The sequence below is a fragment of the Gavia stellata genome, chromosome 6 (genome assembly GCF_030936135.1).
Source record: "Gavia stellata isolate bGavSte3 chromosome 6, bGavSte3.hap2, whole genome shotgun sequence".
Lineage (NCBI taxonomy): Eukaryota > Metazoa > Chordata > Aves > Gaviiformes > Gaviidae > Gavia > Gavia stellata.
The window spans coordinates 22652826-22666408 of record NC_082599.1 but is presented as its reverse complement, the minus strand read 5'-3'; the positions used below and the strand labels follow the sequence as shown (position 1 = coordinate 22666408).

The 13583-nt window shown below is 39.6% G+C and overlaps 1 protein-coding gene across 1 annotated transcript in view; it reads left to right on the top strand.

The window, feature by feature from the left end:
• Positions 1-13185, top strand: part of LOC104254271 (macrophage mannose receptor 1) — a 34242-nt gene extending 21057 nt beyond the window's left edge. Inside the window, exons 20-29 of the mRNA XM_059818292.1 lie at positions 61-175; positions 828-1009; positions 1669-1771; positions 3285-3514; positions 5480-5645; positions 7014-7160; positions 8238-8354; positions 9697-9864; positions 11697-11726; positions 12256-13185. Of these exons, the coding sequence (XP_059674275.1) occupies positions 61-175; positions 828-1009; positions 1669-1771; positions 3285-3514; positions 5480-5645; positions 7014-7160; positions 8238-8354; positions 9697-9864; positions 11697-11726; positions 12256-12500 (1503 nt within the window). The 3' untranslated portion in view covers positions 12501-13185. The remainder of the gene's footprint in view (positions 1-60; positions 176-827; positions 1010-1668; positions 1772-3284; positions 3515-5479; positions 5646-7013; positions 7161-8237; positions 8355-9696; positions 9865-11696; positions 11727-12255) is intronic.
• The last annotated feature ends 398 nt before the right edge of the window (positions 13186-13583 follow it).

The window sequence follows — 13583 nt, the reverse complement described above, 5'->3', positions numbered from 1 at the left end:
CAATGGTTTTAATACTCTTTGACACCTGAAATTTTGTTTAATCCTTTACTCTTCCCACAGTGTTATAAAATATTTGGATCCAGAGAAGAAGAGAGACTGACTTGGCACTCTGCAAGAAGTGCTTGTATAGAATTAGGGGGAAATTTGGCCTCTATACACAATGAGCAAGTGCAAGGTATGCCATCTGAACCTTTTGGCACTAAGTATGAAGCCAGCCCATTTCATCATCTAATGACAAGGCCTAACCAGCCTCCAGATCTAAATAGCATAATCTATGAAGGAAGACCTGGAGCTGCTTGATCTAGAGAGAAGACTGGAGCGAGATATTATGACACTTCCTATCTCTTGGCAAAAGCGTCATGTGGAGGGAGCAAAATAATCTGTTCCCCGTGGTCTTGGAAGATGGGATAAATAGTAAATAGTTCATACTAATGAAATGCCCACAGGTATTCAAGTCAGAAAGTAAACTAACATCCATCAGAAATGACATATGTGCAGTTGATGCTACCTTGGGGAAGACCGATTAATCCTTTTGAAGTCCCTTCTAGCCCTAATTTCTATAATATTTCCAAGAAGTCTCTATAATTTTTATCTACAAAGCTTTTCCTTTTGTTTTTTTTTAATGAAATCAAACTGCTTCAGTTAAATTACCCATTGTAATTTTTCTCTTTTACCATTAAGTCATAGTCTAACAATACTGAACCTGATATTTGCAATATTTTTAAAAGTTGATTGGTTGTTTTATTTGGAATTTGGTTTGCACTGGATTTAAAAAAAGGCAACTCCTCAGCTACTCTCTTTCTCTGATCTTTTTTTTTTTTTAATAGCCTTCTTCACCTTTCAGCTAAAGGATGTCGCCAATGAAACGTGGATCGGACTGAATGATATTAACAGTGAGGGTACATATCTTTGGACAGACGGAAGCTTTTTTGACTATTCGAAGTGGGCAACACAATTCCCATTTAGAGATAAATACATAGAGGTTGACTGGAAGTATATTACAATACAGGTAAACAGAAAAAAAATCAGAAAATGCATAGCTTTGATAACATACTCAAGGTTAGCGTAACCTGCCTGACTTGTCAGATAGGATCCTATATTTCAATGATTTAAAGAAGAAGGCAGCTGAATAATATTTCAGAGATCAAGTTTTTAAAGCTGTACCCAGAGATGAATAGGCCTGTTTAGAGTCTATACTTATTGTCATTCCTTTGCAGAAGTCTAGAACAGCAGAAAAGGACAGCTGTATTATAATTAACACTAGAATTAATTAGAATTTTTAGAATTATTAGATTTTACTAAAAGTAAATTAGTATTACTAGCTGGGATTTTTACTTTGTTTTATTGTGTCTCCTTGCACAGCATGAATCCAAATGAAAGTTCAACAAATTCAGTACAGATTACCATAAACTACATAGTAAAAATAGCTTTGGTGCACTCCAAGAAAATTTAATAAACTGACAAAAGTTCTTGCAGTAATCTGCCAAGGAAAGTACATTTGCTTAAGATATACAATACAATAAGTTTCTTTTCCAAGAAACAATAAATGAAAATAAGAGCCAGAAAATCAGAAAAGAAAGCTATTAACTTTGTCTCCTCAAATGTAATTCTATTATTTTACCAGACATTTTGCACTTCACCAGCTATAATTTTTTAATTTTTCCCTAGACCGACTGCATTGCAATGACAAAAAGATCTGTAGATGAAGCAGGGTACTGGGAAAACACTGACTGCCAGCATAACAAAAGCTATGTTTGCCAGATGGACAGCAGTAAGTTTTACTTTTCGCCGTCTTTGTTGAAGGCGTTTACTGAACAATCTGACCGTATAAGTCCTCAGTTGTAACTGCCTGGCTGTGCCTGTAGTAGCTGGGGTGAGGGAAGCAAGGCTACTTTCCCAGCTCAGGAACTCCAGACACAAAACCCGCTCTGGGATATGGATTACACAAAAGTTTTGGCTTTACAGCCTCTCCCCTACCAGCATACCCACCAACACTCACAGAGGCTGACTTCACCTACCCTGCAGACATCTACACTTAAATCAGTTGCCTGAACATGGCAAGTAGACACTTTGAAGGCAGGATTCACTTGCCTCATCCTCAGGCAAATGTCCAAAACAGGTTAGAAGAGCTATGCCTTCAAAATGCCTTTTTTCTCTATTGACAGAAAAGGTTAGCCATCTGTGCTTTACCCAACTAGCACAGATACAGGTATCTGAATCAGGTTATTTTGCAAATGCAAATACAAAGCATAAAGACAAATCCATCAGTGACCTCCACCATAGGTATCTTAGCTAGCTAGACAATACACTAAAAGCAGCTTTCCCACCCTCACCCTCAGACCTAACCCCCCCCCCCCAAAAAAAACCCTCACACATACTCCCCTGGGGGGTTAACTAAGGTCAGTTAAACCGGTTATTTTGCTCCTCAGTCTCTAGCAATGCTTTTATCTCACAAGACCAGCAATAATCAGAAGGGCAAAAGCTCTAGCTTTGCTCATGTATCCTCAGGGTGGGAGACACATCCGGAGCACAGCTACACTGCAGAGTCTGCAGGAATAGAAACAGGGAACTGCTGAGCAGCAAGTAAAAATACAGGAAGAAGCCACAGCTGGGCCAGATGCTTCACGGGTCTGTCCCGTGCAAGTGCGGAAAGCTGCACGAGGGCGTCACTAGCAAAAACAAGTGCCAGGGCGTTCTTGACACTGACTGAACATGAAGGCAGTTTTTGTGGGTTTTTCTGTCCCCATCACTAGCTCCAGGTCTTTGTTTTCTACTTCCACATATATCATTTAAGGTACAGCTAAAGTTTCCTTTTTCATTTCGTCCTACATGGGAAAGAAGCAGCAGCAGAGCCACAAACTTTGCTTAGAATGAATTTCACCCCTATTTTGAGACTGAAGTGTTGTGGAGATCCTGCACCGTGCTTGTTCTTGGGAGGAATTTCACCCGCACTGCAGGAGGGGAACCTAAAGAGCTCTATGAGGAGGATCACTGTGTGATCAGTATTTACATCATTTCATCTGGTGCAGTGTATGTCTAAAGATACGTACAGCTTGTCCTCTGCTCCCTCATCTCTGAATACACCATTTACTCTATGGTTACAAAAAATTCCAAGTTACCATTAAAATATGTCTTCTGTGTTTTAAATAAGAAAGGCTTTTACTTGCTGCTTGTGCTGCCACACTACATGAATCTGTTACTCAAAAGTAATACTGCTATTCAGGAAGCAAGTAATTTTCACTGTTTTTTCCCCTTCCTCTCAAATTTGTACCTCTTTCCTACAGAGCCTGAACTGTTTCATTCCACAACTGCTCCACATTCTGATTTCATCCATTATGGTAACAGCAGCTATTTAATCATTCCTTCTAAAATGAATTGGGAAGAAGCAAGAGAAGCCTGCAAGGAGAAATCTTCAGAGCTTGCCAGCATTTCTGATTATTATAGTAATATATTCCTGCTGCTGCAGGCAGCACAATACGGAGAGCCCTTATGGATTGGTCTCAACAGCAATGTGGTAAGATTAATAAATTGATAGGTGGTGCGGTTAAATGCTATGATTGGATTACTATCAGCAGGGAGAATTGTAGTGTGAACAGATTTAGGAACCTAGGACTGGTGGACAGCGCTCACTCCATTTAACTTCATCCATCTTAAATCATTAAACACCATCTTAGGCAATGGAGAAGGATGGGAACCTCTAACAGTGCAGGCCTCTCTTTACTAACTGTGTGGGAATCTTAGACACATAGGTCAAACTACCTGGTTAACTTTTAGATGGCCATTTTTAGGAGAGGTGAATTCCGCTCAAAGGGACTCACAGGGTGATTAAGACTAGTGCCTCATGATCATTGGCAGCTGTAGCTTTTTCATTACTTTTTGGTTCAGGAGGATTCATAGGACACACCATGTGCCTCTGAACACCCTCCTTGTTACCCCTGCTAAGTCCCAAATATTAAAAGCAGTAAAAGCCATACTGTACCAAAAGAAGTGAATATGGAGATCCAGGTCCACCACTGTGTGAGGGAACACCTGAGTGAGCATCAGTCTTATTAGCTCTGTGACTGAGTGCCAAAACGAGCTTCAGCTTCACTAGTGAATATGCAGTTGCTCAATGTGCTTAACTATCATGTTTCTATTGCATTGTTCTTTGAGCTGACTAAACTACCTTGATAAAAAAGAGCCCTTTCATCAGTAATAATTTTCTTAACTAGTGATTGTTTTTACTAATTGTGATTCCACATTGATACATAACATAGCAAAACATGTCTGAAATTCAGTATCCCTAGGGAGAACTTGCAATAAATGTTGTGTTAAAATAGCATTTCTGATTATATGATGCAGTAGCACTCTGATAAAGCCTCTTAGAAGGCTACATTGTCTGAAACAATTAACTTGTTGCTGAATGATACATTTTTCCATGATTCTAACAGTGCCTTTCCCTACCAGACAAGATGCTTGGTCTTGGAATATATAAGTGATTGGTAGTCATCAGCCTTGATATGAATCCTCCCACTTGCACAAGTCCACAGGACATCTCTATCGAAAACAAAATAATGGTCTTTAAGTCCACTTGATGTCAGAGTTGGTTGTTTTTACAGTCATAGAAACATCGTTTAGAACGCAGTTAAAATTCCTTTACCATCAAGTTTGGATCACCAGACATGTTCTCCTGCTCTTTATAAATGAGCCAGCCTTGCTGTTGCAGAGTGAAGCTTTGTGGTTCCTCCTGGTCCCCAGGCAGCAATCTTGCCCTAATGGTGCTGAGCTCGGGAGGGGGTTGCGTACCTGGCCTCTTGACACATCTAGACACTAGAGTGGGATCACATTTTGTCCCTCAGCTCTTAATGTCAGCAATATACTGTCTGGGTCTGTTCCCTTTTCCTTGTAATTCTTCCGATTCTTCCTGGAAAAAAAAAAAAAGGGCGGGGGGGAAGACTAAACAGAGACTCAAGACTTCCTGCTCCTTTGTATTTATCTTTCACTCCTCACAAACTAATAATTTTCTCAGATTTCTCATAGTGATAGCTGCAGTTTACTCCTGAATGTTTCTCCTCAAAACTGTGCTTGAGCTTAGAGTCCTTGTTTGACAGCCAACTCCGAGACCCACTTCCACCTGAGCTTTCCACAGGTTTCATGTTCCTGTGGTCACGTCGCTCTTCATAGTGACCTGACTCTTCTGGGACAGTGATTCCACCTCACAATGTTGCCCGACAAAGGACTGAGCACCAGCAGCACCTGGGAAGCACCATTTAGCCTTCAAAACACCTTCGTGGGCTGTTTCAGCATGGGAGGCATACTGCTGCATCTTACTTTTACATTGCTGAGTCCTGATTAAATTAATATTTTAACAGTACTAGCACAGATATACAAACTGAGCTTTATATATCACAGTGAAAATGTGCATTTGTATAAATCCACTTACCTGAAACAGTAGATGAGAGTGCAGAAAAATTATGTCAAATGTCTGTTTCAATTTTAGAGTTATGGCTATTACAGATGGACCGATAAAAGGAAAGTAAATTTTTCTAAGTGGTACTATGGAGAACCAAAACAGAAAATAGCCTGTGTCTACCTAGAGCTCCGTGGGACCTGGAAAACAGCACCTTGTAATGAAAAACATTTTCCCGTCTGCAAAAAAACTGAGGGTAAGCTATGGTGGTGACTTTCGGTTTTATGGCAGAAACCTTGCTCAATCTGCTTCGACTGAAATACAGATTTCTAAGTATATATTAAGGAATAATAAGCCTGAGTATGTAATGTCAATACCTTTATTTTGCATGAACAATGTTTTATTTTGATGAAGTTGTCATTCACCAGCCAAGATACTGCCATTTTACTGGACTGGGGTGATAACTGCCGTAGGAGTTATCCTATGTCACAGGCAGACAGAACAAGGAGATTGTGGGAGTACTAAACATCTCACTTCGAGTCTAGGATGTGAAACTTTTTGCTGACAGGAATTTTGTGGGAAGGATTGTAATCAATAAAATCCACTGAATATAAAATAAATTTTGTTCCTTCAACATACACAGCGTTCATACACTGATTACAGCTTCATTGTTATTAGATTCTAAAAACTGGGGCAAGGAGGAGGACTTGTATCTGCGAAAAAAAGAGTCTGTTATTGGCCCAGACAAAAGTTCATACTTCATAGTGATTCTATGAGGGTCACTGAGGAACGCTACAAATTAAAAGCTACAGACAAACCTTAGGATGGGACTGAACCTTTTTGTTTTCCCATTTGTATTAGAGCAACCGCTGTTAGCTCTAGTGACACAAAGTTAATGGAAATTCTGAGTTTCTTTTGATCTGTTTTTGTGTAGTTTTTCTTTAATTTCTTTCCCAGGCCATGCTCTGAACTTCATATCTGTTGATTTGCAACTTTTGGTCTAAAAACCCATGTACTAACTGACAGTGTTACCGTTCCATTCCATAATGTCATCGCTTGCAGGAAAATGAGGGGCCACTACATAAATATTCAATGAGCTTCAAACTATTCCATGCATTGTCAGAGTTAAAGCTATTCAAAAATTTTATGTAAGGATTATTATCTTGAGGAAAATGTTAAATGGGAAATTTCCACAGTAAACTATGATTCAGATAGTATTTCATCTAAAATCAAATTTTTATTTGAATCTCTTGAGGGTTTGGGAGTTTTCTGGCTTTTCTTTTTCTTCTTTTTACTGTATCTTTTATTTATACAAATTTGTTGGTTATAACAAAATAAACTAGAACCAAAAACCCCTGAACACTCAAATACCCTTGAGACAGTCCAAGTTTGATTTAGTTAGTAACACGGAAAAGCGCAGGCTCATATTGAATAATTCAGCTGTGACTGAGCAGTTCTGCTCCTCATTGTCACTCTTGACATAGTCACTGATAATTGTAGCACTGTGTGCCAAAGAATATTTTAAGCACCTTTAAGAAAGGGATTTTTTTGAAACTTGATTTCGTATCTGAAGAACTGCATTCCCTACTGAATGAAAGCATCCATAATATCTCATTTCTTCTAGACATACTTCCTTCTGATCCCCCACAGGATAGTGGAAAATGTCCTGAATCTGATCACATATTTTGGATTCCTTTCCGAAGCCACTGCTATAACTTCAATGCCAACGAAATGAGCTGGGCTCAGTCTGTGACTCAGTGCATTCAATCAGGTAATTATTACTTTTGCGTAACGATAGGATTTCAATCTTGACAAAAACAAAATCGCTTTAAAAAAGTCTTGAAAATAATGCTGCAAAATACACACATATTAAAAAAAGGAAATCAATGTCTCATTTATTTTTCACCATTGATGTTGTTTGCTTTCCAGTTATGTTGAAATTAAAGCGATCAATTTTCCTTGTTTTTTTTTTCCACTAGTGCTTGTTTCTTGTTATATTTCTTCATTCACAAAATTTCTCTTTTTAGTAAGATTTTAAAATGGGTTCTTTCTGGCCTTATCCCTTCTTTTCCTTGTCTCGCCCTACACAAGAGCAGAAGTAAATACAATAATAATCACTTAATTTTAACATGGGGTGTGTGATCCAAAATGGGTTGCATGTTCTGCCTGAAAGTCCTTGCTCTACCAGCAGGTCTCCCTGGCAGCCTGCAGAGCCAGGGGAGGGCGAACGCTTCCCTCCTCCATCTCGGAGGCATCTGGCCCTGGCCAAGACCTTGAGCTGCTCCTTGGCCCTCTTCCACTTGCACTGCTGAATCATCAGCTACCTCATCCATGCTTCAGGAGGCCGTGAAAGAGAAAGGGAAGCACTACACTGCCCAAAAGAAATGGGTCCTTTTCTTTCATATCTTTTTAGACCCTCTTAGCCCTCCTCTTCCACCACCATTGCCAGAAAAATTAATACTTCAGTTTGGATTGCAAATCCGTTTGCTGCGCAGTATTACGTGCTACAAAATAGCCTGTCAAACCATGAAGAACAAAGAAATAATCGTCTGTAATACCTGTGAAAAATATTATCCAATCACTAGAAAATAATGTGCACTTTGCCTGGTGTTTAAAAATCATCATCCTCACTGTGCTTTCACGTGTTTCATTTCTGATGACATCACTCACAGTCTGTGCTGTTCCCCTACAGCTGAACGCTACTTTCTGGTCTCTATTTAAATCCTTGCTTGCTCCCTACCAGCAGGAGAGGTTTATTATTAACCTTATCCTATACCAAAGGCTGTAACTACCACTGACTTCTATGGCAGGGGATACCTCCACTCATCTTCTGTTGGTTTTCTTATAGGTGGTATGTTGACTTCTGTAGAAGATCTGGCTGAATCAAACTTTTTAGTAGAGCATGCAGACTTATACACAAGCAAGACAAGTGGCTTTTGGGTAGGAATATACAGAAATGTAAATGGTAACTATTTTAACTTCTATAAATAATCATAAATAGGCCTCATTAAATGGACAGAAATATGAATAAGATACATTGTTGTTTTTAAGGAACGAATTGAAGTACAATAGAAGCTAGTTAAAAACAAAAAGACAGATTGATAGCATATAATCTAAAAGTTCTTGGAAGTTGATGGTTTTATCCAGTAGGTGTGAAAGGCTGTAGAAAAGTAATTTGCTTGGCTTTGGTCATGGGTCTTTCATATTGCATGGGTCCACCAAAGGGATGCCACCATGTGGGACTGCCTCCATGCAAGTATCTTGTCTGTATTTGGTTCAGTAGCAAAGATGTGGAGAGGTGATAGGAATATCTCTTGAGAGGCACAACACAGAAGATTCGGTTCTTTAAGAAAGCAAGGTATAACATGTAATTTCAGCTGTCCATACCTGAGGCAATCATGGGGCCTCATTTCTAAATTCAAAGGCTCCAGGAATTGCTGTAATCGATGATAATTTTGCACAGCTGCTTATGGTTGCAATGTAACTGAAGACCTTCACAGGGGACCACAGCCAATGACATGTATCTGTCCCTCTGACCTCAGCCCTCCCTGAGGACATCTCCTATTCCTGGTCTGTGAGAAAGCCTTTCCCACCCTGTTTGCTCTGTGCCCCGTTGGGGAACATGTCCTGGCTGGTTCTCATCTTCTCACGGTTGGGGAGCACCCGCATGGGAGTTGCATGTGGCCGGCTGGAGCCCACAGCGTTGAGATTCTCTGTATCTCTGTATGGAGAAAATTAGGTTGCTGGCTACCAGAAAAAGACTGCAGCGGAAAACATGCACTCGGAAGAAAACACGATAGTGTCAATCCACAATCAGTCAGAAAGGATTTTTTTTTTTTTTAGATTATTTTTAACTCATTGATACTTCAAAATTTTTGTTTCAGAGTTTATGCAAGAAAGAAATGTTTTAATTTCTTATTATGTTTAAGCATTACAGTAAAAGTTGCTTGATATTCAATGATTGCTGCTGAAATAATAATTTAGAAATTAAAAAAAAAAGCCGAGCTTTATTTTTTTCAGTTTGAAACTTTAGTACCCTAGACAAAAATAGGGGGGTATGTAAATTAAAAATAAGTTATGACTGACAAATCTGCAAATCATAATTTGGAAAAGCAATTACATTGTTTTTAAGAGAATCAAAAGAAATAAAATGCATTAGAGAATAACGAAAGATGGAATTTTTGAAGAAAGTAGTATTGCTTTATTAGGCTGAGTAAAGTAATAATGTTAATATTAATATTCACTAATATTAGTGCAGATCTTTGATGTGGAATTATTAGCATTGTTACTAACATTTGCAACATTAGGACAGCTGCTTTGGCAAGACAACAGTGCCTTACACTTTGTAAACTGGGCTGAAGGACAGCCCTCAGAGGACCAGAGTGATTACTGCGTGGAGTTGTCTGCATTCTCTGGCTACTGGAGTGTCCTTCCTTGCTCTTCCCAAAAGGGTTTTATTTGTAAGAAACTGAAGAGTAAGTGACTTCTTTAATATTTGTTCTTGATGTTTGTGGTTTTATTTCAGTCGTAATAGCACAATAAGGTCATTACAAAAGACCAACATTAAACACTGTATTTAGTCTTCCTTATCGCCTGTTTCAGCATTCAGCCAAAAATAATATGAACATACAGAGTTGTCCTTTTGTTTGTCCGCCTTGTTCATGTTTTATTGCTTCATAACGTCAGATTTTCTTGCATTCTGTGACGAATATTCGATTAGTAACTAAAGTTGATCAGTGTTTTCTGGAAAATTTTTAAACTCCTTTGTCGTTTTGCTCCCTCCAACATACACACGTGTTTTCCTGCTAAAGTTTATATTCACTTTCTATGGAACAAGGGTTGCATCAATAATTTGCTTTTCTTCCTCTTGCTGTACTATGACACATGCTGTTCCAGTAAGAGATGGATTAAGCAATTCCATTTAAATAATAACAGAACGGAAGCACGATCCAGAGTGCATATAGTGACCTTTGAAAACAGTATAAGTGTTTTGGTTAGTTTGGGGTTTGGGGTTTTTTTTTTTTAATATTGTGTTTCTGTGTAACTGAGCACCATCTGCTTTGGTCAGGAAGTAGAAATATCAGAATATCGTGAGCCAAGCAGCCATGTGGTATTTTGGAGTTTAACTGTTAATTCTGCAGAAAAGTAGGATTTCCTGCCCTGTTTCGCAACCCTGAGGTTCGGGGTGTTCCTGAGCCTCTGTCCCTTCCCCTCCCAGAGCAAAGCTGCAGCTGGTGGGGAGAGCAGCCGTACACGTTTGTAGCAGTGTCGGAGCATTTTCTGAAAAGGACAATTCTGCTTTTAGGGCAACTCCTAAATTTCTTTGGGTAGTCAGAGCAACAGACACTACAGAAAGCTAATTTTTTTGCTACCAGATACATCAGAAAGCAGAAACTCCGTGTCACCACATACTTTATTTGGTGGGTTCGACTGTGAGCGGCCCCTACGTGCAATGCCAAAGTAGAGAGACTGTTCCCTGAGCCAGGTTCTCCAGCGGGACGGGGTTTCAGCACGAACGAGTGTTACCCTACAGTGAGCTCTGCATCCTTCCAAGGGGCAATTTAAGGGTTGCATTCCCTCTGTGCTCGCAAACACGCCGAGGCCCAATGCGTTGTTGTGCTGCTGCTGCCGCCGCCGCCGCAGCAGCCCGGCTCCTGGTGCTCCCCAGGCGGGAAGGCACGCGCCCACCCTCCCCGCGGCTCCCGCTGCCCGGGGGAAGATCCGCTCTCGCCCCGGCCATCGCCCGGCCCGCACCCGGCGCGCCGGCAACAACCTTGCGGACGGCGCCCTCTTTGCACGGCCGGGAAAAACTGCAGAAGAAAGCTCGAGCTTATCAACGGAATTACAGATGCAAATGAATTATGGTAAATTAAAATCTGCTGGGCCTCAAAGGAATTGTGTGCCGGGCAGCAAAACGGGCAAATGTCGGCAGCATTTGACCAAGTTTTTCCCAGTCTGCGCAGGCATGCAGACCCAGCGAAGAGGACAAGATTTCTTAAGCAGGGGAGAAGAGAGGCTTCATCTAAACCAGTCAGAAAATACCTGTGCTTGGAGATTCTTTGCTTCTTACAAATGAAGCAAGAAGGGGGCTTTAATATGCAAAAAAATTGCAGTTTTATTACAGTGAATATCCCGTTAAAAATCAATCACACCTTTTCATCTGTTAATTTAGCAAATGTGTTTCCAGGAGAAGCGATGAGATCACCTTGATGCGCAGGTTACCAGACCTTTTGCTAACATGAAACTGTCAGGATGAAAATGTGACCTTTTCAAATTTTGACTAAACATTTCTCTTTGTCTTTGACAGCTATTCTTAAAGCAGCTGCAAACGTGGAAGGTAGGATTTGTTTTTCCTTCCCAATAGTTTCAGAGAGACATGAAAAGAAATACTTGGTGGTTTTTTATGATTTGGTATTTATTATTTATTTGTCTTTTATATATTTGTTTATATGAGCTTAATTTACTCAGTTGCCATTGAATTCATTGCCAACATAATTTAGCAGTACCTATGAGACACTTAGGGCATTCCAGGATAAATGAATGCTTTGGTAAAATGATCACCCCCTCTTTACTCCTTCTTTTGCATGCTAAGTTCTATGAGGGGGATTGACACAGGTACATTAGGATAGATTTTTTAATAAAACTCTTATCCTAAAAAACCGTATACAATAATATCTGCATCTTAATTAGTATAGCTTCTTTGCCCACCCTCCAATCCTTGCCCCAAGGGAACAGTGGAAGAAGGCCAGGAGAGGTTGATTAATAACCTGGTAATTACAGGGGGAAATTAGACCAATAGTTTTCAGTATTCTTCATATTTATTTATGGTTACAGTACACCCACTTCTATTTGCTTTGTATCTACAGATGCCAAAAAGGACAAAGCACAAGGTCCCATGAATATATGGATGCTACTTACTCTGGTCCTCCTCATTTTGTTAGGGATGGGCTTCATGATTTATTTCTTATTCAAGATCAAAACTCAAAGTGAGACTGAAAGAGAGGCAAAGCGGTGCAGCACACTGCTAGAATACAGCCATGTCCTAACTGGAAAGGATGATGAAAATGATTCTACCAATGACAAAGAAAAAAATGAACACAGCTTCGTCTAATGGGATAACACAGCCAAACTATATGGTTAAGCTTAAAAAAAAATCTAGCTGGAGCAAAGGAAATATTAGTAAAAGATACATGCACCTAACAGACACTCTGAATGAAAATTAGCAATTATTCCTTTGGTATGTATTAAGAGCTATTGCTCTATGCTCTTCAAGAAATACTCTCAGGACTAAGACTCAGTACTGTATAAAATGGCTAATTAAACAAGCGTGACAAATAGCAGAAGTACCATGAATTTAGATTTAAAAGTTATGGATTAATATCCTAGCGTTCTCTCTTTTTAGAGATTTGTGGCAGCATCACGTAGTGTGTCAAGTGCAGCCATACAGTGAGCACTTTCTTTGCAGAGCACTCAGCCCCAAAGCCTGCACCTTGAGAATATATCTCACCACAGCGTACTGAAGAGTGCATACTGTTATTCAAGTAGAATGGTGTTTGGAATAAACAGAGATTTACATGAATTGGTTTTCCCCATTATTGCCCTGTTTTACACTCTTTACACAAGTATCTTCCTTGCCATACTATTATATGTGAAATGCAAATACTTGTCTTTCATTCATGGCTTCAACTTGGATTTTGCAAAACAAGTAATTGTTTGCAAACACTCAGTCATATTCTATGACTTTGAATGTTTTGTATCAGTTATGAATATGAGACTATATCAATAAAGGATCTATATCTTACGTAATAATACTTCAGTGTTGGTTAATTAGCATGCAGAGATGTTATACGGTTTCGTGATCTAATGAGTCATTTACCTTAAGAGAGAGGCTAACAGGAGGAAACACAGAAACATGAACAAGGCATAGGACTGAAAAGAAACATAAATAAACTATAAAATAAAGCTGGAAGAATCCACTCCTGTTTTTATTTCACTTGATTGTTTGTTTTAGGATGCCTTCTCTTACTGTCCTTCAACTCTGATAAACGGACTGACAACTGGGCACTGTACCCATGCTACAGGCTAGTAAGGCAGTGGGGCACACCACAGTGTCTTGGTAGTGAAATGCTTTAGAGGTTTACTGTGCTGTTTAAGTTTTCTATGAATTCTATGTGGTCTATGACAGACTGAAGAA